Source organism: Scyliorhinus torazame, chromosome 9, assembly GCF_047496885.1.
Source record: "Scyliorhinus torazame isolate Kashiwa2021f chromosome 9, sScyTor2.1, whole genome shotgun sequence".
Taxonomy (NCBI): domain Eukaryota; kingdom Metazoa; phylum Chordata; class Chondrichthyes; order Carcharhiniformes; family Scyliorhinidae; genus Scyliorhinus; species Scyliorhinus torazame.
The window spans coordinates 56,848,159-56,873,508 of NC_092715.1; the positions used below are offsets into that span (position 1 = coordinate 56,848,159).

Sequence of the window (25,350 nt, forward strand, 5' to 3'; positions counted from 1 at the left end):
GGACTGTGGGAGGAAATCAGAGCACCGGAGGAAACCCACGCACACACGGGGAGAACGTGCAGACTCCGTACAGACAGTGACCCAAGCCGGGAATGGAACCTGGGACCCTTGAGCTGTGGAGCAACTGTGCTAACCACTGTGCTACCGTGCTGCCCTTACTTTCAGTACCTCCGACATGAAGTCAGCAAACCCCCGCCAGAATCCCCTAAGCCTCGGGCATGCCCAAAACATATGGACATGATTCGCAGGACCCCCTGCATAGCGCCCACACATATCTTCCACCCCTTCAAAGAACCTGTTCAACCGGTTCACAGTAATATGCACCCTGTGGACCATCTGATATTGTATCAGGCTAAGCGTGGTACACTACGAGGATGCATTGACTCACCTCAGGGCCTCCTCCCACAACCCAGCCTCCAACTCCAAACCCAGCTCTTCCTACCACTTTTGCTTCACCTCTCCTATCGGGGCTCCCTCCCACTCCATCAGCTCCTTTTAAATCTCCGATACCTTCCCCTCCCCCACTCCAGTTTTCAACACCACCTTATCGCGTAGCCCGTCAAGAAATATTCTGATATGTGAAGCTTGCCAGGAAGAGGAAAAAGTTAATTAAAGCAAGAAATGTTTGACGAGGGGATGTATTATCCCCAACAAACCTCTATTGTTGATGCCATTTTCATCATGTTGACCAAAACCGTTTAAATCTACCATCTCGGGTTTGATTATTACTCTGCAATCCACAGCTATGCAGTAAGAGGCTAATATTGGGGACCATGTTAATTTAGCCACTTTATATCTAGAAAGGGGGCTGGGTCAGCTCACTTGGCTGGGCGGCTGGTTCATGATGCAGAGCGATGCCAACAGCGTGGGTTCAATTCCCGTACCGGCTGAGGTTATTCATGAAGGCCCCGCCTTCTCAACCTTGCCCCTCGCCTGAGGTGTGGTGATCCTTAGGTTAAATCACCACCAGTGAGCTCTGCCCCTCAAAGGGAAGGGCAGCCTATCATCATCTGGGACTATAGTTTAATTTTCATTTTGTATCAAAAATCAACTGCTTCACCTTTATCCAGTTGAGTCTGATTTTGAAGTTTAACTTTGCTTCAGAAGATTGGCTTATTATGCGTGCATTTTTTTTACACACACAGTTATTAACATGCTAAATTGCCCTTAGTGCCCAATCTTTTGAAAAGTGATTTTTTTTCGTCCTTGGTAAAATGACTGATGTGCTCTGCAAAAACCTCTCCGCCACTTATGGAGCGCCGGCGCACCCAGCTGGCTAAACCGGGAACTGACGTGGCTTTAAGATTGTCTTCCCCTTTAACATTGCTTGCTTGAAATTCCCGATCCGGCAAACATTTCTTCTCGAGTTCCTTGGAATTTGTTCCGTCTCATCTGCCTTATTTCCAAATTAATTTCAAAATATGACACAAAGAACAAAGAACAAAGAAATGTACAGCACAGGAACAGGCCCTTCGGCCCTCCAAGCCCGCGCCGACCATACTGCCCGACTAAACTACAATCTTCTACACTTCCTGGGTCCGTATCCTTCTATTCCCATCCTATTCATATATTTGTCAAGATGCCCCTTAAATGTCCCTATCGTCCCTGCTTCCACTACCTCCTCCGGTAGCGAGTTCCAGGCACCCACTACCCTCTGCGTAAAAAACTTGCCTCGTACATCTACTCTAAACCTTGCCCCTCTCACCTTAAACCTATGCCCCCTAGTAATTGACCCCTCTACCCTGGGGAAAAGCCTCTGACTATCCACTCTGTCTATGCCCCTCATAATTTTGTATACCTCTATCAGGTCGCCCCTCAACCTCCTTCGTTCCAGAGAGAACAAACCGAGTTTATTCAATCGCTCCTCATAGCTTATGCCCTCCATACCAGGCAACATTCTGGTAAATCTCTTCTGCACCCTCTCTAAAGCCTCCACATCCTTCTGGTAGTGTGGCGACCAGAATTGAACACTATACTCCAAGTGTGGCCTAACTAAGGTTCTATACAGCTGCAACATGACTTGCCAATTCTTATACTCAATGCCCCGTCCAATGAAGGCAAGCATGCCGTATGCCTTCTTGACTACCTTCTCCACCTGTGTTGCCCCTTTCAATGACCTGTGGACCTGTACTCCTAGATCTCTTTGACTTTCAATACTCTTGAGGGTTCTACCATTTACTGTATATTCCCTACCTGCATTAGCCCTTCCAAAATGCATTACCTCACATTTGTCCGGATTAAACTCCATCTGCCATCTCTCCGCCCAAGTCTCCAGACAATCTAAATCCTGCTGTATCCTCAGACAGTCCTCATCGCTATCCGCAATTCCACCAACCTTTGTGTCGTCTGCAAACTTACTAATCAGACCAGTTACATTTTCCTCCAAATCATTTATATATACTACAAACAGCAAAGGTCCCAGCACTGATCCCTGTGGAACACCACTGGTCACAGCCCTCCAATTAGAAAAGCATCCCTCCATTGCTACCCTCTGCCTTCTATGGCCTAGCCAGTTCTGAATCCACCTTGCCAGCTCACCCCTGATCCCGTGTGACTTCACCTTTTGTACTAGTCTACCATGAGGGACCTTGTCAAAGGCCTTACTGAAGTCCATGTAGACAACATCCACTGCCCTACCTGCATCAATCATCTTAGTGACCTCCTCGAAAAACTCTATTTTTGCAACAAGAAAAGGACAGTCTATTCCAAGGGATGATGTTTTATCAGGGCAATCCTTCAGCAAAACAAAAGGATGTTTGTTGGAGTACCTTGAGAATAATAACGGAAAATGCCGGAAATGCTCGAAGGGAAAGATAAAATGACGGAAGATCATCGAGCTGATACTTCAACTCTGTTTCTCCCTCAGTAGATGCTGTCTGACCTGCTGAGTATTTCCAGCATTTTCTGTTTTGATTTCCGATTTCTAGCACTGAATTGCTTTTGTTTATGTGTGTGTGTGTGTGTGTGTATGAGAAGTATGGTCTTTGTTCAGGGATTCCGAGCTCACAGGCTCTGAGCCAGACAATTGCAGTTACTGTGATACTACAGCCGCCCAGAGAGACGAAAGTCAATTCCGTTCCATCTTGTTTTGTCATGTGCCACAGAGTGAGAGAGGCTGCGGGAATTGAGTGATTAATTAAAAGCGTTGTGAATGGCTGTTGGTGCGCAATTGCTCATTTGCATATTCATGTATCATTTCCACATGATGTAATTACATTTATGGAGCAGCCTGCTGGCTAAACAAACCAGAATAAATTTATTTCTAAATTGTGTGGTGTCCCATGGCCTTGAGCAGTTGTTAATAGAATTGCAGATTGCGCCTGCAGAAATAAATTTAGTGATCACTAATTTCATTTTTTTTTGTTACTGGAATCCAATTAAATTATAACCTCTGATTCACGGTTCGTTTGTATTTGTAAAATATATCTATGCCCTTGCTCAGTACCATTTATGATGGCACTGTAATTGGGTGCATCTGCCAGCTATTTTGTAATTCGTGTTAATATTTGTTTAAATGATTCATTGCACAGAACTCAGTATTGTTTAGCATCATGTCGACAGCTTGAGGCGCAGGATTCTGAACAAATAACAATAAGCACTTTGCTCTTTGTGAAATAGCACCTGGCTTCGTTTCAGCATTGTCATCTTGCTCTCGAGCACAAAGTCTGCTGCATTGTAGCCACTTCCACACAGCTGAGTTGGTCAAGGTGGTCAGTGTGCTGATCAAAGTGACAGGTATCAGCACCCTTTCCACTTTCTGGCCCCAGTCCCTTTTGGGTAGGGAGAATACAAGCCACGAATGCAAGGTAAACTCAGCTACCGGGCTCCAATTCCTTGCTTTAAAGCTAACATTTAGAGACATTCCTTTTCCTCGCACCTACCCTCCTTAATGGCCTCTCTTGGACAGATAACCTAATGTGCTCGTGACAGACTGAGACACAAAAGCCTGACATCTTGCCACATTGCAGAGCTCTCCCAAGATCTTTGTCCATATGGGTAAGCGTAATTGTGTGCCGTGGGAGCCAAATATGTTTAAAATAAATGTTCCATGAATTTGCATATTGCCTCAAGCCATTGATACCAACACATCTTGCTTGGCTTTCTGATTTGGGATTTACCCACCAACGATACAACACCACGAACATCAGCCATTTTGAACCTTCAGGGCCACTATATTCAAACAAGCTGGCGGTTAAGAAATGGAGATGCAATGAGGCACCTTGTGGACTGAACTGCTGAGGCTCACTGGCTCAGTCGATAAGTTTATGGCTAAATTTAGAAATTCCCTAAGTTTTGTGAAGCTTATTCTTTAATTCAAGTTCGGCACCTTTTTGTGCCTTCCTGCTTCCTCAGATGAGATAAACTGGCCAGAAGGGGATGAAGCTCCTGCATCAGACGCCCAGGACCTCATCACAATGCTGCTCCGACAGAATCCATTGGAGAGACTGGGGACAGGTACCGTGAAGCTATTTTCAATATTAGTGCCCTGCAACATTGCTCTGAAAATTGCTGAGTCTGAAAACTCTTTAAAATGTGATGATCCTGTTATTGATAATCAATTCTGTTTAATGGATTGGTGTTCTTTGTCAACCAAATATTGGCTGTTTAATATAACAAATTCTAGATGACCACACTCTGGTGACTTTGCATTTGACTAAACCGCGGAACATCTCTTGACCGATTGGAGTGAGGTTGACCTGTTCCGTGTAAACACCAAAGCTGAATGACTGCTCAGAAAACTTTTGTTTACTCAAGTACAGAATTATCACCTTAAAAATATTTACTTTATTGAGAGCTGATACCATGGTGGAGAAGTACAATTTTATCCAACTTGAAATACCCCTTCCTGCTGCAAGTTTTATGACTCTGGGGAAAGTTCTAAACACTCGCTGGCAGTTTGGACAGTAACTCTAAATGACTGGTGTAGAACTAATTTGTTTATGCCTTTGAGTGGTGCTGTTCAGTTCAGAGAAGTCTGTGACCATGTAATCTGGGATGTTTCTGCTGTTGTAATAAACTGGTCCATTTATTTCATTAACTCAGAAAGTGGACCTTATGCCAACTAGAGTAATGTGTTATTTTGACTCAAGCTTGAAGCGAGAGATTTATTAAAGAAATATGCGGAAGAGTGCCAGGGTGTTTTTCTATGATTTCTCTGGAACCCCATAAGTTTTTAAAAATAAATTTAAAGTACCCAGTTCTCTTTTTCCAATTCAGGCGCAATTTAGCGTGGCCAATCTACCTATCCTGCACATCTTTGGGTTTGTGGGGGTGAGACCCACGGAAACACGGGGAGAATATGCAAACTCCACTCGGACAGTGACCCGGAGCCGGGATCGAACGGGGGTCCTCAGCGCCGTGAGGCAACAGTGCTAACCACTGCGCCACCGTGCCGTCCCAGAACCACACAACTTAGTTTGATATTCTAATAAGCAGCAGTCCAAGTACTGCAGCAGGTTGTTGAGTATAGAAACTAATATCAATCCAAAGTTTTCCCTTAGTAGACAGATTTTCCATTTAATGACTGCTCGGTATGGCAACTGCTCGGCCCAGGACCGCAAGAAATTTCAGAGAGTCGTGAACATAACCCAGTCCATCACACGAACCTGCCTCCCATCCATTGACTCCATCTACATCTCCCGCTGCCTGGGGAAAGGGGGCAGCATAATCAAAGACGCCTCCCACCCGGCTTACTCACTCTTCCAACTTCTTCCATCAGGCAGGAGATATAGAAGTCTGAGAATACGCACGAACAGACTCAAAGACAGCTTCTTCCCCGCTGTTACCAGATTCCTAAATGACCCTCTTATGGACTGACCTCATTAATACTACACCCCTGTATGCTTCATCCGGTGCTTATGTAGTTACATTGTATATCTTGTGTTGCCCTATTTTGTATTTTCTTTTATTCCCTTTTCTTTCCATGTACTTAATGATGTGTTGAGCTGCTCGCAGAAAAATACTTTTCACTGTACCTCGGTACACGTGACAATAAACAAATCCAATCCAATCCAATCCAATGTGTGCACTTGAATTTAGATCATTTTCTCACTGAGATTGAGGAACAAAAGTCATTTATCCTAAAGGCATATGGACAGAGTAAGATTGCAGTAAGATATGCATATGTTTGAACCATGGACGAGGACAGGCAAAAACATTTTCATCATTTGCATGCTTGCTCCTTTTCGACATCAGTCTTTGGTCATTGAATAGGTAGCTAAGCTCCAGAAAATAGCCATCATCTTGGTATAGCCAAAGGGCCCTTGCAGCCAGGAGGAGGCCAGCCAACTGTTCATGATGGCTCTTTGTGGCACACACACACACACACACACACAAACACACTCTCTCTCTCTCTCTCTCGGTGACAATTATAAATCAATAGCACCCTCCACCCACTAGCCACTGGCTCTTTCACCACTGGAAAAAGCCATTCACTATTCATTCTCCCAGTTCCCTTCAGATTTGAAGAAGCCTGTATGAGTCTTCTCTGAAATCTTCTCAGAACGTGTAACACCTGCCCTGTTACCTCCTCCTTGCTCACCATACCAGGGCCTAAACACACATTTCAGCTGAGGCAGAGCTTCACCTGCACCTGCTTCTATCTGGTCTATTGCATTCCCTGCTCCCAATTCTGTCGACTCTACATTGGAGAGACTAAACACAGACTGGGTGACCGCTTAACAGAACACCTTTGATCCGTCCGCAAGCAGGACCCATTTCAACTCTCCGCACTGCTCTCACGTCCACATGGATCATAGATCATAAAATTTACAGCGCAGAAGGAGGCCATTCGGCCCGTCCAGTCTGCACCGGCTCTTGGAAAGAGCACCCTACCCAAGGTCAACACCCCCACCCTATCCCCATAACCCAGTAACCCCACCCAACACTAAGGGCAATTTTGGACACTAAGAGCAATTTATCATGGCCAATCCACCTAACCTGCACATCTTTGGACTGTGGGAGGAAACCGGAGCACCCGGAGGAAACCCACGCACACACGGGGAGGATGTGCAGACTCCACACAGACAGTGACCCAAGCCAGAATCGAACCTGGGACCCTGGAGCTGTGAAGCAATTGTGCTATCCACAATGCTACCGTGCTGCCCCTTACATTGTCTGTCCTTAGCCTGCTGCGATGTTCCAGTGAAGCCCAGCGCAAACTGGAGAAACAGAACCTCATCTTTCGATTTGGCATGTTACGGCCTTCCGGACTTAACATTGAGTTCAACAACTTCAGACTGTGAAATCTCTCCTCCACCTTCGCCCCATTTTTATTTCTATCTATTTATTTTCATCTATTGATCTGTTTTTCCCTCACTATTGTCCCCCCTCTCCTCCCACCCCACTTGGGCCATCTGTTCCCTGTTCCTAGTTGCCCTTTGACATGCTGCTCACCTTTGTTCTGCCACAGTCAGCACCCTTCTTGGCTTAATCACCCCATTTCTGTCCACACCACCTTTGTCAACCTCCACCTATCGCTGGCCCCCTATCCGGCCCCACCGCTTCATGCTGCCCACAAAAGTGTAAATCTGACCCTATTTCCAGTTCTCCCCAGCTTTGACAAAGAGTCATCCAGACTCGAAATGTTAGCTCCTTTCTCTCTCCACAGATGCTGTCAGACCTGTTGAGATTGCCCAGTCTTGTCTGATTTTGAGCCTTCTCTGCTCTGGTGGATGGATGTAAGCCTAATATTTATCATTGTGGATGTATCTCCAATCATCCTAGTGAATCAATGCTTTCCCCATGCCCTTTGATGCCCTTTCAATGATGGGTCCTCCAAAACGACACATACTATTGGGTGGCCTTGCCTTTCGTTTGAAAAATACCTTACAATTGAAGCAGTTTAAGGACGATTTGACATAAAATAAAGTATGAGTGATGAGCTAATTGTAAAAAGAAAAGTTGCGAAGCCCATAAATTTCAAGATCCAGGTTCATTCAGTCCTACTCACAACACCTATCACTGTCCCTTCCGACTTCCCTAGTGAACCATAATTACCACCGCTCTCCATGTATCCCTCCATTCACTGAGTGTCCAGTCACACACAAGCAAGTCTCTTGTCATCCACGATCTCACCAAGCCCAAATGCATTGACATTGTGACTTTTACTGAAAATTGGTTGGAAATGAATGGTTCCAATGAATGGCAAAACCATACTGTTTTCTCCCTGTCTTTCCATTATCTGTCCTGTCTTTCCATTATCTGCCCTGTCTGCCGTGACAATTTGGCCTTGACCACCCTTTAATTCCTCGCACCTTCCCCTCCGTGCACCTTGCCTCGATCCACCTCTTGCCTTTCATTTGAAATCTTACTTGGCTACAGCCTCACCAAGCCCCATTGAGTTTCCATCTGATATCCTCCCCCTTTTCCTTCCTCACTACTTGAAATTCCTTATCCTTCGTCATTTCAATTTCTATCTCCGCCCCCCCCCCCCCCCTCCAAATTCACAGCCACCCCAGCAACCCTGCCATCTCATGTGGCCTTTTGACTTGTATCACAGACAATGCCATCTCCAAATATTACATTCTATCCTTCAACATTGCCCCCACCCCTGCCCCAAACTTCCAAATCCACATCTTTTATGCATTTGTCGCAGGAAAACACTTTTTTCCCAAGTCGTTTACAGCTGCAATTTCAAGATGCTTAGCCTTAGGGCGACATGTGGCGCAGTGGTTAGCACTGGGACTGCGGCGCTGAGGACCCCGGTTCGAATCCCAGCCCTGAGTCACTGTCCGTGTGGAGTTTGCACATTCTCCCCGTGTCTGCGTGGGTCTCACTCCCACATCCCAAAGATGTGCCATTGACCATGATACTTCTGCAGCTGTTACTGTAAAACCTGTATTCCTTGCCACCATTGTTGTTCCTCCCTGCTATAGACCCACATCCACTCTTCTTCAAATCCAAGAGGTACAGACTTGGGTATGCCTAATACACAGCTCGTTTAGGCATTATCACTGGTTTGGACTGGACTTGATGGGCCTTGCATTGCTCTGTTGAAACAGCTCAGTACTCCATGATCAGCCTTTTCTCCACTGTCAGCGGTGTTTAGACACCCCGACTTCCTCTCCCCTCCATTCTCCTCTCCAGCAACAACCACAAGGAGCTCATGCACCTCTGTTGCTTCCCTGCTTTCCCAGAAAGCCAAACCTCTCCCAAGGCACCTTCTGCCCTAGCCATGATCTTGATGCCTCCCCCACTTTATTTCCAACCTCCCTCCTTCCCCATTTGAGTCCACCGCTTTCAATTCCATTCCCACTAACATTCTAACTACCTAACCTCTCTTCCTCGTCCCATGTTAGCTAACATTGTAAATGAGTCTCTCTGCTCAAATATGTAAATTCCCTCCTCCGAAATCCACCTCTACTTTTATGGTGGCACGATAGCACAGTGCTGAACACTGTTGCTTCACAGCACCAGGATCCCAGGTTCGATTCCCGGCTTGGGTCACTGTCTGTGTGGAGTTTGCATGATCTCCCTGTGTCTGCTTAGGTTTCCTCCGGATGGTCCGGTTTCCTCCCACAGTCCCTGGGTGCTGTTAGATAATTTGAACATTCTGAATTCTCCCGCTGTGTACCCGAACTGGTGCCGGAATGTGGCGACTAGGGGCTTTTCACAGTAACTTCATTGCAGTGTTAAGCAAGCCGAAGCACCACTCGATCACGCCCCTGATAGTGGCATGAGCCTCATTGTAGCAGGTCTCTGCGTCGGTCTGTGACCTCCAGATAGGTGTCACCAGTCACGACTGCAGAGGATAACCCCTCTCGCCCAAGAGCCAGCCCATCACCCTTGAAGGTGTCAGGAACCGTCGACCAGGAAGAAGACGTTGTGCTCACTATGCAGGTATTGGGCACAGACGTGTGTATTGTGCATCTCATGGTCACACACCAGTTGCACGTTCATCGAGTGAAAGCCTTTTCGATTTGTGAAGACCGGCCCATCATAGTCGGTGCTCGTAAGGGGACATGCACCCCCTGGACCCGGGGCATCTCAGCAATGACGGGCATCCTGGTGGTCTCGGTCCACATTTAATTTGATACGTTGTGCCGACCAAGCATATACAGCCTCAGTGACGTTGCGTGAGTGCACGGCCCACTCCTGCTCAGCCGAGGTCTTCGGCGGCATGTCCGGTCCGGCAGGTCCTCGAAGAACAGGCGCTGTCAGTACACACGGGACCTCATGCAGCGCCTCCTTTCCATCTCCTTGGCCTGTTGGGCGGCCAGCTCTCCATCCTCACCGGCTAGCTCCTGTTCCTCTGGGGCACGCTCCACCACTGCAGGGTCCCGCTCCAGCAGCTCCTGTTCGTACAGCCTCAATTCGTACAGCCTCAGTGTATCCTCAAGGATGATGGCCACCATTCCTGGTTGGATTCCGATAGCCATTGCCTGCAGGGAGTAAAAGGCAGACATGTTAGCCTCGTGCATACCCCAGTGCTCAACCAAGTACAACGGGCTACACTACAGCGCCTGCCCCTGTGTGTCCTCTTCCCGACTCCTACCACCCTCTTCCCCCATCCCCACGCCAACCACCGACTGTTCCCCCTGGCACTCTGCCCTCCTCACCGCACCCCTGGCCCGACAGTTCCCGTCCTTGCTGAAAAGCACCCATCAGTGCTGGCAGGGGTACCGGTACTGGTGGCTGGCCCTGCACCTGTCAGCTGTATGTTCCATGGCTGATCCAGCGCCCTCCTGGAGGGGCTACTGCGGACATTGCCATTCATACGGCCGGTGTCACTCTGCGTAACTATGGGCCATGATGGGAGGTCAGTGGGGTGCGCAGTAAGATGGCTGCCTTGCAGGCCGTGGTAATAGTCATCCGTGCATGGACACTCCAGTCCCCGGGGGTCACCTCACCTGACGACATACCCCACGTCAACACCCCTGCTGCTCCCCCCAGCCCTGGCAGGCACCCAGCCAGCCCTGCAAGCGGCAGGACTGGCAGTCCACGGTCACCCCTCTGCGTGCCCTACCTCCTCTCTCTCCCTCATCAGCTACAAGTGATACTCACCGTCAGTAATTTCTCCTGGGAAGCCCTAGAGGAATACAGTTCAGGCCTGTTTGCCAACGGCATTTACTGTACATGCGGAATAGAATGCATTGGCGCCGCTGTCGAGGCACCGGAGCATGGCATTCTGTCGGGCGCCCGGCAATGGCCATGATTTTTGCCTCTCAGGCGATTCTCCTCCCAATCGCGTTTTGCGATTCCGGCGTCGCTTACCAGAGAAACCTGCCCAAAGTGTTTGGGGTTAAAGAGACAATTACAGTAACTAGATTTAAAGTGGGGCAGCATACTTGGAGGTAAATGAAACGCCTGATTCTACTTCAATAAGTGTCTGGGAATCGAGAGTCAATTGTGAACAGTTTGTACAGTAGTCAAGACCAAGAAATACTTAAGGGATGGTGTAAAATCCTGCACTGGATTCATGTGAAAAGTGGAGCAGAAGCTCTGTTTAAAAGTGTCATTTTGAAAACCTGGACTGGAGTTTGGTAAGCAAACCGTGATGCAAAAACATTATTGTGGATGAAGATTTTAAAGTGTGTTTTCTGGGAGTGGAGTTTGGAAATTCTCACGTGACAATGATCTGGGGGAATTCTTTTTTTTATAAAGTTAGAGTACCCAATTAAATTTTTTCCAATTAAGGGGCAATTTAGCGTGGTTAATTCACCTACCCTGCAAATCTTTGGGTTGTGGGGGTGAGACCCACGCAGACACAGGGAGAATGTGCAAACTCTACACAAACAGTGACCCGGAGCCGGGATCAAACCCGAGTCCTCAGCGCCGTGAGGCAGCAGTGCTAATCACTGCGTCACCATGCCGCCCAATGTGGGGGAATTCTGAGGAGAAATCCACAGACGTTCTCTTGAGGTTCAGAGTGGGATGTGTCTTTGACCATAGCCATCTTGTGTGTTTAAAGGGACGTTTGTGTTACTGAGACAGTTGTGGCTTAAGATATACTTTGTTATTCATTTTAATCGTTGAATGTGTGTGTATTTGTTAAGCTAACGAGGAAGTAAAGGAGTATTGTACCATAATCCAATTTTTCCATGTTCAATAAATGTTTTTTTCCTCGTTGAAACTAATTAGCGGTCCTGGGACACAGTTCCTCCACCTTTTGTAAAAATTAAGTTCAGTAAAAACTTATGTTAAAGCTAAAATACATGAATAGGATAGGAATAGAGGGATACGGACCCCGGAAGTGTAGAAAATTTAAATTTAGACAGCAGCATGGTCGGCGCAGGCTTGGTGGGCCGAAAGGCATGTTCCTGTGCTGTACTTTTCTTTGTTCTTTGTTATGAGGCGGGATTCTTCGTTCCGGCAGCCGGCCAATGGGGTTTCCCATTGTGGCCACCCCACGCCGTCGGGAAACATGCAGGAGTGGGTGGACTGCCGACGGACCGGAGGATCCCACCGACGGAAAATTCGCTGATGGTCATCTGAGCCAGGGTTCCACTCTGGGATCTTCGCATTCAGTTATAACATCAACTGGGATTGTAACACGACAGCTCGGATGGCCTCCTGTGGGGATTCTATGAATTCTACGGACATAAATGTAGCACATCAGTACTGCTGGTCATGTTCGTTGTTTTTCTGTATAACCTATTTTAATTTGAAATGCTTTTAAAAATTAGACTTTCAAACCCTAGCTTTGACGTCTTACTTCCCCACTCTCTTGCTCCATCAGGTGGTGCCTATGAGGTAAAGCAGCACAATTTTTTCCGTGGCTTGGACTGGAATGGACTTTTGAGGCAGAAAGCAGAATTTATTCCTCAGCTGGAGTCAGAGGATGACACGAGCTACTTTGACAGTGAGTGTCAAAGATAATGAAGTCTTCTCTTGTGATAAGATCACTTCAAACCTTTTGGATAAAATATTGCAGATTGAAGACATTGCCCGATTCTCATATTTTCAAAGATTCCTGTTTTATTAACAGACTATGCAATGATTAGAGAATCTGGTTTAATTTATACAATGCAATAGTTTTCCTCTACTTAGTCCCATTAATATGGATTATTCCCGCAGTCTGCAATTCAGAGGTGATGCAGTGCACTTTGAGAAATATGTCTGCAATCCAGTCGAGCGGAGATGAATTAAATAAATGTTTAGGTTGCGTTTGGACTCTGGAGAGGAATCAAAGTGGGTGGAAGTTTGGGCAGGTGTCAAATCGTCCACTATCCCCAGCTGCAGCAGGAGGCCGGGAGATTTACCGGAATTAGTCTGCGGGCCCTCCCCCATTCCCGAAACTAGCAACCGCCGGCTGGTGGATGGGAACAGGAGACTGCCACGTGGGGTCACAACTTAATGAAATAAGCAAAGGCTGCCTTTATAAGGGAAAACCCTCCACAGGATGACTTGTAGCTGAAGGCGGGCGGGGGACGAGTGGGTGCGGGGGTTGGTGTGGCGGTTAAAACAGGAGGCTTCCATGGGACCCAGTTAAATTGTCCAGCTTGACTATCCACTCTTGCTGGGCAGTAAACTTCTCAGGTGTTGGCCTGCCTCCAGAAAGTTTGACTTCAGTAGGAATGCGTCTATCTGCTGACCCAACACATCTTCCTCTGCAGGTGTTCCCTTTCCTGCCTTGTAGCCTGCCCCTGTGATACCCGGAATACTCCATCCATTGTGTCAAATCTTCCCTGTTGCCGAAAATTTTCCGGCCCTTCCTGCCGGTGGGATTTTCCGATCCATCATATGGTGACAATCCCACCCCACCGGTGGTGGGTTCCCCAGTAGCGGGGGTTGTGGGAGTGAAGTTGACTGAGTGACAGGAAAGGGAGTAGTGGTGAGTGGTGGTATTTCAGTCTGCAAGATGGTATACAGCAGGGTTCCTGAGGGACGGGCAGTTAGATAGACCTGGGTACGCAGAGCACAATTGTGAAATTTGCAGATGGTGCAAAACTTGGAAATGTTGTGAACTGTGAGGAGGATCATGATGGGCTTCAGGTTGCCATAGGCCGGTTGGAGGACATGTGGCGGATGAAATTTACTCCAGAAAAATGTGAAGTGATTCATTTGCAGCAAGAATGAAGAAAGACAATTTAAAATCAGCGGTGCAATTTCAAAGTGGGTGCAGGAGCAGAAGGAACAGGGGATATTTCTAATCTCTGAAGGTGGCACGGCAGGTTCAGAAAGCAGTTGATAAAGGCATATGGGATCCTGGTCTTTCTAAGTCAAGGTATAAAGTACAAAAGCAGCAAAGTTATGGTGAACATTCACAAGACACTGCTTTGGCCTCAAACAAAGTATTTTGTCCAGTCCTGGGCACCACTCTTCAGGGAAGATGCAAAGCTAGTTCCATGGATGAGAGACTTCAGTTACCAAGATGGATTGGAGACGCTTCTTTTGAGAAGAGAAGGTTGACAAGAGATTTGATAGAGTTGCTCTAAACCACGAGGAGTCTTGACAGAGGCGACAGATCAAAACTGATCCCGTTGGTGGAATGGTTGAAAACAAGGGGCAAGCTGATTGGCAACAGAACCGGAGGCAGCTTGATGAAGAATGTTTTTGAAGCAGCAAGTGGGTAAGATCTGAAATGCACTGCCTGAGAGTGTGGTGGAGACAGATTCAGCCGTAGTTTTCAAAACGAAATGGGATAATTACCTGAAGAGAAATAAATTGCAGAGTGACAGAAACAAAAAGGGGAGCAGGTCTAGTCAAGTAACTCTTACTTAGAGACAGCATGGACACAACGGGCTGAATGGCCTTGTGTGCTATCCCCATTCCATGATTCAATGTTGTATAAGCACACGCGTGTAGTTTTTGATTTTGTCTTGTACGTTGCGCCACATTTGATTTTCTTTCCTCTAACTTCAATCAGCTCGGTCAGAGAGGTACCATCATATGGAAACGGAGGAGGAGGATGAGACAAATGAGGAGAATTTTAATTTGGAAATAGGACAGTTTTCATCGTGCTCCCATCGATTTAGCAAAGTGAGTACAATCAAATGGCACATTCTTGCATTGTTGATTTATATTGAGACAATTGACCACTTTCTGAATCTGCCACTGATATTTCACATCCACTGCAGACATCCACTTGTGTGCAGATAGCACTCAGCTCTACCTCTTGAAACCATCGCTGCTTCCGTGCTATCAGCCCACTTGTCTGGCACCCAATTATTGGATGAGCTGTAACTTAGCCAGTTACATCTGAAGCAGACCGAAGCCCTCATCTTTGAGTCCTATCTCAAATTTTGTACCATCGCACCTGACTCCATCCCCCTCCTTGGTTACTGTCTCAGTTTAGCCAGCACTGTTTGGAACCTGTTTGACTGAGTTTCCAGGATCACATTCTCTCCATTACAAAGGCCACCTACTTCGATCTCTGTTGCACCACCCATCTCAGCCCCTGCCTCAGCCATTGAGAAACAAAGAATGGCTGCAGCTCAGAAGGAAACAAAACCGGCTTTGTGAAACTAAACTGGTATCGACCGGCCTGCCCAGTGAGGCAACCGCCCGGCTCCATTCAGCCCTGGTCCGTGGAACGGCACCCGGTGGGTCTCCTGGGCCAACAGGGATCCTTGGGTGGTCAAGGATAGTGCAGGGTGGCCCGCTGGCCCTCCCCTGGAACATGGACACCATGGCATGTCACAGCTGGCAAATTGGAACTGCCACTCTGGCACTGCCAAAGTGCCGAATGGCACTGCCAAGCTGGCAGGAGCACTGCCTGGCTGGCAGGGCATGGGTGCTCGAGTTGCAGGATGGCATTGCCAAGGGGGGGCGGCATGTGCATGAAAGGAAGGTTTGAAGGGTGGGGGTGTGCAGAGCTTATAAGTAGGGGCCTCCGGGAGTTTGGGGGGGTGACAGGTGGGTGTCCTGTAAGTAGCGGGTGCTGTAAGGGGGCTTGGGGGGGCCCCCAGGGACCCCATAGTGGCGTGCCATCACTTGAGTGTGGGGTAATGTTCATGTGTGTGGGGAGTGACATTGCCCATGGGTGAGGGTTGTGGGGCCCCCTCAAGCTCACTTGGAGTTCGTGGCGTCCTTTCAAAATGGCGGCCCGATCTCTGAGTTCAGCTCCCCAGTGCTAAACAAAATCGAAGTGTGAGCTAAACCGGTGAGAAACTCTACAGGGCCCAAAAGAATGACTAAGTGTCATTGAATAGTGGCGGGGAACTTGCCGGTAGAGCCAAAGGGATACTCCCTGAAAAACCCGCCACAAATGAACTTAGAAATGTTTCTGAAAATTGCTCCCTATGACTCTTATTTAAAATGATGTGGAGATGCAGGCCTATTCTTATTTAAAAAACAAGGATTCACATGTGCCTTAATAGCCTGCCCTGCCACCATCAATGATTTGTGCACAAATGGCCCCCAGGTCCCTCTGCTCCGGCAATCCGGTTAGAATTGCATCCTTTGTTTTATATTGCCTTCCTCACTCTGCTGACCAAGATATATCACTTCACATTACTCTGCATTAAGTTTCATCTGTGCTAAAAGTCTCACGTATGTTTCTGCTCACCCATCACTCTGCTGCTTCTGTATTGTTCTGCTGATGTTTATACGGGCCCAGCTCCAGTCGGGTAATAACATGTGGACTGGAGGGGCTCTGTTCTTTGTGGCCTCTGACAAGCCATCATTTTTGCTTCAAGTTATCAAATTGCATAGCTGCTGTTTTCAAGAAATAACGTCAGCCTGAATTTTTCAACCACGCAAAGCTCGCTTCCGGCTGCGATCAGCCTTGGAACACGATTTCACGCTGGCTGTCAATTAATGGGCAGCTTGAGTGAAACGCACGTTGGGAGTATCTCCATGTTGCTGGGGAAGAGGGCAGGCGCCCGGAAAAGGGAGGGTGCGGATTGGGGCAGCATGGTAGCACAAATGGATAGCACTGTGGCTTCACAGCGCCAGGGTCCCAGGTTCGATTCCCCGCTGGATTACTGTCTGTGCGGAGTTTGCACGTTCTCACCGTGTCTGTATGGGTTTCTTCCGGGTGCTCCGGTTTCCTCCCATTGTCCAAAGATGTGCAGGTTAGGTGGATTTGCCATTATAAATTGCACTTAGTGACCAAAAAGGTTAGGAGGGGTTATTGGGTTGCGGGGACAGGGTGGAAGTGAGGGCTTAAGTGGGTCAGTGCAGACTCAATGGGCCGAATGGCCTCCTTCTGCACTATGTTCTATGTAACGTGCTCCTTCAGGGGTCGGCCATTGCGGAGCTGTATCGGGGAGGAGCAGACCTGTTTAAAAAAAAAAAAAAGTTACAATTGAGAAACAGTGCAAGGAATGTCTCGGCAGCACATTTCAAGCACAAATCACAGCCCCCAGACACCTTTTAAAATTTATTCCAGTCCTGACATTCATCCTGTAAGTTTGCAGCTAAAGCGTAAAGGCCGCCTAGCCATTCAGCCCACCGGTCAGCTGTAAATCCAGATGGGCCATGTAAAATTGTATTTAGGTGGCCACTTAATGGGCTAAAGTGCCTGCTTGATTGTCAGCGGGCACGCTTCTGACTCCTGTGCATGCCTGCTGACTGACACAGCGCACAGGTGCGCAACGATGTCGAGATGTGTTTTTCTTGCCCTGTTGGGCGCACGCCTGCCTGAGCAATGTAAAATTCTGACCTGCATGTTTGATTAACAAATATATCGTCATGCAGTAAGTTGAAATAATCTAAACCATGCCCATTGACCCATTTGTTAGTGCATCTAAAACTCTCTATTTGTTAGATTATTTTGGAATCTAGTTTACTTGAATCAACACTTTTAGGATTTGTATAATCTAAAGGTCGAAGTGGAGAACCTTGCCAGTCTTCACCTTGTTTTAAAACTGCATTATCCTGTGAAGTCTCCTAAAATGTTAAAATAGACACAATATACCAGTCAAAATAGCTTCTCTCTTAAGGTTTACAAAAGCATGGACCGAATCTCCCATGTTGACGAGAAAAGATGTACTGAAAGAAATCGAGGCGAGCATGTTAATACAGGCGGAAAATTAAAAAAGGCTAATACCCTGCACGTTGACTCAATTACCTGGCTTCCTGATTCTGAAATGTAAGTATTGTTAATTTGAGCAAAATCTATCCTCCTCCTCTTAGTTTTTCATTGCATTAACTGCATATCCTGTCTGCCAACATCAGTTACTAAATGCAAAGTCGATTTTCAATCTCGGGATACAGACCTGGTTGCAAAATGGCCAAAGCAGGGAAGAGAATATTTAAGGGGCTTTGACATTTCGGAAGGACAGGAAGAAAGGCAAAGGAGGTGGGGTAGCTCTGTTAATGAGGATGGAATCAGTACAATCAGTGAGAAATAATCTTGGCTTGGACTTTGGGTGGAATTAAGAAATATCAAGAAGGCACTGCTTAGCACTGCTGCTTCACGGCGCCGTGGACCCGGGTTCGGTCACGGGTCACTATCATTGCACATTCTCCCCGTGTCTGCATACGACTCACCCCCACAGCCCAAAAAGATGTGCAGGGTAGGTGGATTGGCCACGGTAAATTGCCCCTTAAGCGGAAAAAATTATTGGGTACTCTAAATTTATTTTTAAAAAAGGTATATCAAGAAGGCATTGAAGGGAGTAGTTTATAGGCCCCCTAACAGCAACACACCATAGGACAGAGTATAACGTTTTTTTAAAATGGGACGGGGGCGGTGCTTGTAGGATTGCAATCTCCATATAGATTAGAAAAATTAAATTAACAAAAGTGGGAGACAGAAAGCAGGAAACTTTAGACCAGTTAGCTTAACATTGGGGGAATACTTGAATACATTATTAAAGAAATAGTAACAAAATCGTTTAGAAAATCATAGTATAATTGTACAGAGTCAGCATTATAGAATGAAAATTGTAGTGACAAATTTATTAGAGGTCTTAAGGGTCGATAAAGAGGAATCAGATGCAGTAAGGAGCCACATATAAGATTACTACGCAGGATAAGAACTCATGGTGTGAGGGTAATATAGTAGCATGGATAGAGGATTGGCTAACTAACAGGAAAAGAGTCAGGGCGAATGGGTCCTATTCAGCTTGCCAAGCTAACTGGTAAATTGGTGCTTAGGGACTCGCTATTTATAATCTATGTTGATGACTTGCATGAAGGGACTGAGTATATTGTCGCCAAATTTGTTGTCAATTCAAAGATAGGAGAGCGAGTTGTGAGGAGGAAACTGAGTCAGCAAAGGCATATGGATCGGTTAAGTGAGTGGGTAGAAATTTGGAGGAAGGAATATAATGTGGAAAAATGTGAGCTTGACCACCTTGGTGAGAATAGAAAAACAATGATTTGCCTGAAATAGCGCCTCCCAAATGCCCTCTGAGGGAAAGCTTACACTGATGTTTCGAGAAAATAGTGAACTACCTGAAGGTACAAACTCACTTACCAGGTTGATTGCAGTAAAGTGTAACCTAATATAAAATTTTGCCATTTCACCATTTAAAGTAAAACCTTTCTTTCGCATCATCCCATTTATTTAAACAGATTTAAATGCAGTTAGAATGAGCAGGTCTAAGAATGCAGTTTCTTGTGATTCACTTTTTGATTGTAAATACAATTCCAGGCCTCTTGCAAAAATGGAAATCTTGTGTAGTAAAACGTAGTTGTCTTTTTGCTGTCTTCAGGCAACACCTGTCTCTATCTCACACATTAAGTAGTGAGAACAACAACTGTTACCAGCGTTCTGGGATGCTGCCAAGCTTTGCGATCTCTGCTGAGGATGACGAATCTTTGTCCCAGGAAGACTCTCACAGGGACCAAGAGAAGATCATGTTTTCCACAGGAACATCTCAGGATGAGATTGACGCAACCACCCCCAGCACCATCAGTAGTTCAACTCTTTCAGGTACCTTTTTTCTTTAAAAGAAAAATATTTTAATGTAACAGGCAACCACGCACTCTGGGACTAGATTCACGTGTCGATTAGGCCGGACCAGGCAGGGTCCCATCCCTGATTGACATGAGGTATGTCACAGCAATTCAGCAAATGTCCTTGTTATTTTCCTGGTACCAGATTCAATTCAATTTTATAACTTGCCATGGTAGGATTTGAACTCTCTCACAGTCTGGATTGCTATCCCAGTACCATAACCACTCTGCTTCTTATACCATTCAGCATGTTTTCAGCTGCGCATCAAAATTGCCAATGAGTACAAAATATGTTAATTATCAAAAGCAATGCAAAACTAGAATTTAATAAATTAAATATTCTATACTTTGTGTGTTTCGCATGTAGAATATTTACTTAATCAGTTAAATTAGTGCAGTATGATGTAAGTAGTCCTTTAGCACTTGAGTGTGTTTCCACTATTCTACCATTCACATTAAGTGGAGAGCAGACCAGTAAATTGTGGGAGCAACGTATGAAAGATCTTCAGCTCAGATCAGGGTGAGGGGGGGGGGAGAGACTATGGCCAATATCCCGCAAACAATAAATCGTCCTCACACCAAACTCTCTAAGTTGTACGGGATAATTACTATACCAAACTCTCTAAGTTCTATGGAATAATTACTATCACTGAGGGTCGAGTGTCCTTTATCTGTATATCCAAAAACTGAACGGAACCTGAGCCAGCAGGAGCCTCACCGACCTTTTGCACAGGGAGCCAGTGACCCGAGCCAACCCAAATCTGCCAACCAGACACCACCTTTTGCACAGGAACTCCATGAGCCATACCTTAATTTGAACTTCAATCTGAGACGCTACCTGTTACTTGAACCTAAATTGTGCAGATCGCAGATGGTGCCACAGGCAGAGAGGGAGATTATTCAGTGATACACCTTACATTTCTGGCCATTTTGTTTACTTTCGACTATACCTAGCCTAGGTTTAGGCTATTGGAAGGTAAGTAGCCCCAGACCTACGATATATATATATCCCCGAAAATATCTAAATACAGAAGCATGACCGTCCCCAAGATCGTCTGGTAAAGGATACTCCACCCGAATCTAGGATCTTCAAAACAATAAGACAACAAGAAGTAAGAGCATGAGTAGCCCCTCAAACCTGTTCTGCCATTCAGTGTGAATATGGCTGACCTTCGGCCTCAGTTCAGTCTCCTGCTTGCTTCCATTTCCCTTGATTCCCTGAGTGACCAAAAATCTATCTCAGCCTCAATTATAATAGATGAAGGAGCACGGATGACCCTATGATGTGGAGAAATTCAAAGGTTAACAACCCTTTCAATTACGAAATTTCTCCTCCCCTCAGTCCTAAATGATTGACCGCTTTTCCTGAGACTGTGTACCTGTGTTCTGGATGCTCCAGCCAGAGAGACAAACTCAGTGTCTACCCTATCAAGCCCCTTTGGAATCTTGTATTTGTCAATGAGATCAGCTCTCATCGAAACCCCAGAGAATTTAAGTCCAATTTACTCGGCCTCTCATCGTAGGGCAACCCTCTCATTCCAGGAACCAATCTAATGAATCCTTGCTGTACTGCCTGCAAGACAGGTATATCCGTCCTTAAGACCATAAGACCATAAGACATAGGAGCGGAAGTAAGGCCATTCGGCCCATCGAGTCCACTCCGCCATTCAATCATGGCTGATTTCAACTCCATTTACCCACTCTCTCTCCATAGCCCTTAATTCCGCGAGAAATCAAGAATTTATCAACTTCTGTCTTAAAGACACTCAACGTCCTGGCCTCCACCGCCCTCTGTGGCAATGAATTCCACAGACCCACCACTCTCTGGCTGAAGAAATTTCTCCTCATCTCTGTTCTAAAGTGACTCCCTTTTATTCTAAGACTGTGCCCCCGGGTCCTAGTCTCCCCTGCTAATGGAAACAACTTCCCTACGTCCACCCTATCTAAGCCATTCATTATCTTGTAAGTTTCTATTAGATCTCCCCTCAACCTCCTAAACTCCAATGAATATAATCCCAGGATCCTCAGACGTTCATCGTATGTTAGGCCTACCATTCCTGGGATCATCCGTGTGAATCTCCGCTGGACCCGCTCCAGTGCCAGTATGTCCTTCCTGAGGTGTGGGGCCCAAAATTGCTCACAGTATTCTAAATGGGGCCTAACTAATGCTTTATAAAGCTTCAGAAGTACATCCCTGCTTTTATATTCCAAGCCTCTTGAGATGAATGACAACATTGCATTTGCTTTCTTAATTACGGACTCAACCTGCAAGTTTACCTTTAGAGAATCCTGGACTAGGACTCCCAAGTCCCTTTGCACTTCAGCATTATGAATTTTGTCACCGTTTAGAAAATAGTCCATGCCTCTATTCTTTTTTCCAAAGTGCAAGACCTCGCACTTGCCCACGTTGAATTTCATCAGCCATTTCTTGGACCACTCTCCTAAACTGTCTAAATCTTTCTGCAGCCTCCCCACCTCCTCCATACTACCTGCCCCTCCACCTATCTTTGTATCATCGGCAAACTTAGCCAGAATGCCCCCAGTCCCGTCATCTAGATCGTTAATATATAAAGAGAACAGCTGTGGCCCCAACACTGAACCCTGCGGGACACCACTCGTCACCGGTTGCCATTCCGAAAAAGAACCTCTTATCCCAACTCTCTGCCTTCTGCCTGACAGCCAATCGTCAAACCATGTTAGTACCTTGCCTCGAATACCATGGGCCCTTATTTTACTCAGCAGTCTCCCGTGAGGCACCTTATCAAAGGCCTTTTGGAAGTCAAGATAGATAACATCCATTGGCTCTCCTTGGTCTAACCTATTTGTTATCTCTTCAAAGAACTCTAACAGGTTTGTCAGGCACGACCTCCCCTTACTAAATCCATGCTGACTTGTCCTAACCTGACCCTGCACTTCCAAGAATTTAGAAATCTCATCCTTAACAATGGATTCTAGAATCTTGCCAACAACCGAGGTTAGGCTAATTGGCCTATAATTTTCCATCTTTTTCCTTGTTCCCTTCTTGAACAGGGGGGTTACAACAGCGATTTTCCAATCCTCTGGGACTTTCCCTGACTCCAGTGACTTTTGAAAGATCATAACTAACGCCTCCACTATTTCTTCAGCTATCTCCTTTAGAACTCTAGGATGTAGTCCATCTGGGCCCGGAGATTTATCAATTTTTAGACCTCTTAGTTTCTCTAGCACTTTCTCCTTTGTGATGGCTACCATATTCAACTCTGCCCCCTGACTCTCCGGAATTGGTGGGATAAGGGGACAAGGATAAGGAGGTCTTGCTACGCTTGTACAGGGCTGTGGTGAGAACACACCTGGAGTACTGTGAAGAGTTTTGATTACTGCATTAGAGGAGGTGCAACTAAGATTCATTAGATTGATTACAGAGATAAGATGGATTGAGCAAAATGCACCTAGGGACATAGGACATAGGAATTAGGAGCGAAAGTAGGCAATTCAACCCTTTCAGCCTGTTTTGTCATTCAATCAGATCATGGCTGATTTCTTCCTGGTCTCAAATCCACCACCCTGCCAGTTTCCCATACCCCTTTAACCTGTTTTAAAAAAAAAAAATCAGACATATATCTGTCTCCTTCTTGAAACCGATTAATGATTCAGACTTCACCACACAATGGGGCAGCGAGTTCCACAAATTCACCACCCTCTGCGAGAAGTAGTGCCTCCTCATCTCGGTTTTAAACCTACTGCCTCTCAATCCATATCTGTGACCTTTCGTTCTATGCTCCCTGGAGTTTAGAAGAGTGAAATGGTCTCTCTGATTGGGTAGATGCTCAGAGATTGTTTGTCCTACTGGAGGGCTAGAGCCAGAGGGTCATTGTTTCAGGCTAAAGAGTGGGCTATTTAAGACACCACAGCACAGTGGTTAGCACTGCTGCTTCACAGCCCCAGGGTCCCAGGTTCGATTCCCGGCTTGGGTCACTGTCTGTGCGGAGTCTGCACGTTCTCCCCGTGTCTGCGTGGGTTTCCTCCGGGTGCTCCGGTTTCCTCCAACAAGTCCCGAAAGACGTGCTGTTAGGTGAATTGGACATTCTGAATTCTCCCTCAGTGTACCTGAACAGGTGCTGGAGTGTGGCGACCGGGGGCTTTTCACAATAACCTCATTGCAGTGTTAATGTAAGCCTACTTGTGACAATAATAAAGTTTATTGTTATAAGACTGAGATGTGGGGAAATTTCTTTGCTTAGCGCATTGTGAATCTTTACAGTTCTCTGCCTTCCTAGAGGGTTGTAAATCATAGAATTTACAGTGCATAAGGAGACCATTCGGCCCATCATGTCTGCTCCGGCCCTTGGAAAGAGCACCCGACTTAAACCCACACTTCCACCCTACCTCAGTAACCCCACCTAACCTTTTTGGACACTCAAGGCATTTTAGCATGGCCAATCCACCTAGCCTACACATCTTTGGACTGTGGGAGGAAACCAGGGCACCCGGAGGAAACCCACGCAGACACGGGGAGAACGTGCAGACTCCGCACAGTAACCCAAGCCGGGAATCGAACCTGGGACCCTGGAGCTGTGAAGCAACTGTGCTAACCACTGTGCCACCGTGCTCGCTGTTGCCATGCATTTAAAGCTGGGATCATTAGATCTTTTTTGGCTCTCTGGGAATCGAGCAGGGAAGTGGAGTTTGGGCATGGGGATCAACCGTAATCTGATTAAATTGCTGAGCTAATCTGAGGTGCAGTTTGTCTTACTGCAACCTCTGATTCTTACGTTAAATCCCGAGGCTTCCTGCACGTACATCCAGGGAGGGAGAGACAAAGCGGAAGGGGAAAGCCCAAGCCAGCAGTGCCCGTAATATCTTTGTAGAACAAGGAGGAGCACCTCCTATAGCCGCAAAAAATCTCTGGAAATGTTCCGTGGCTGGTCTTTGAGTGGCCTCTGGTGCTCCTTTCAAGGAATGCTCGTTAAGACACGCAGGGTGCAAGCTCCACCCCTTTGTACCTGGGTTTTGTATCGAGGTCCATTGCAGCAGCTGATGGAATTTAAATTCAGTTCACAAAATCTGGAATTGAAAGCTGCTGTCAGTAATGGTGACCACAAAACCTTCACCAGTTGTTGGAAAAGCCCATCTGTGAATGCCCAGGGGAGGAAATTTGCCTAGTCTGGCCTACACGAGACTCTAGATCTGCAGCAATATGGTTGACTCTTAATTGCCTTCTGAAATACCCTAATAAATGCTGGCCTTGCCACCAGCAACACCCCCACATCCCATGAAAGAATATGTAAAAACAAAACACCCAGCATAGAACCTCAATTTACAAAGTAAAGGAGCCTCGAGGTCGACAAGTGCTGGCCTTGCCAACAATGCCCCCCTTCCATGAAAGAATTAAAAAATGGCTGTTTTGGACAGACTGGCAGCTCATTCTTTACAGGCCCACCCAAATATTGTAAAGAATGGTAATGGGCTCGCTGAAGTGCCCAGGGTGCTAGTTTTCTGTGTTTATAAACACTTTCACATACTACTTCACTCCATGTTCAACAGCATGATAACTCCACTCGTCAGTTAAGTCTGCCCCCC

The 25,350-nt window shown here is 46.5% G+C and overlaps 1 protein-coding gene across 16 annotated transcripts in view; it reads left to right on the forward strand.

Moving 5' to 3' along the window:
* LOC140429216 (microtubule-associated serine/threonine-protein kinase 4-like) overlaps positions 1-25,350 on the forward strand; it is a 651,560-nt gene that overhangs the window by 594,790 nt on the left and 31,420 nt on the right. For all 16 annotated transcript variants that reach the window (XM_072515935.1, XM_072515937.1, XM_072515936.1 and 13 more), the window contains 5 exons: positions 4,354-4,455; positions 12,680-12,802; positions 14,810-14,922; positions 17,829-17,977; positions 19,548-19,768. In XM_072515935.1, the coding sequence (XP_072372036.1) occupies positions 4,354-4,455; positions 12,680-12,802; positions 14,810-14,922; positions 17,829-17,977; positions 19,548-19,768 (708 nt within the window). The remainder of the gene's footprint in view (positions 1-4,353; positions 4,456-12,679; positions 12,803-14,809; positions 14,923-17,828; positions 17,978-19,547; positions 19,769-25,350) is intronic.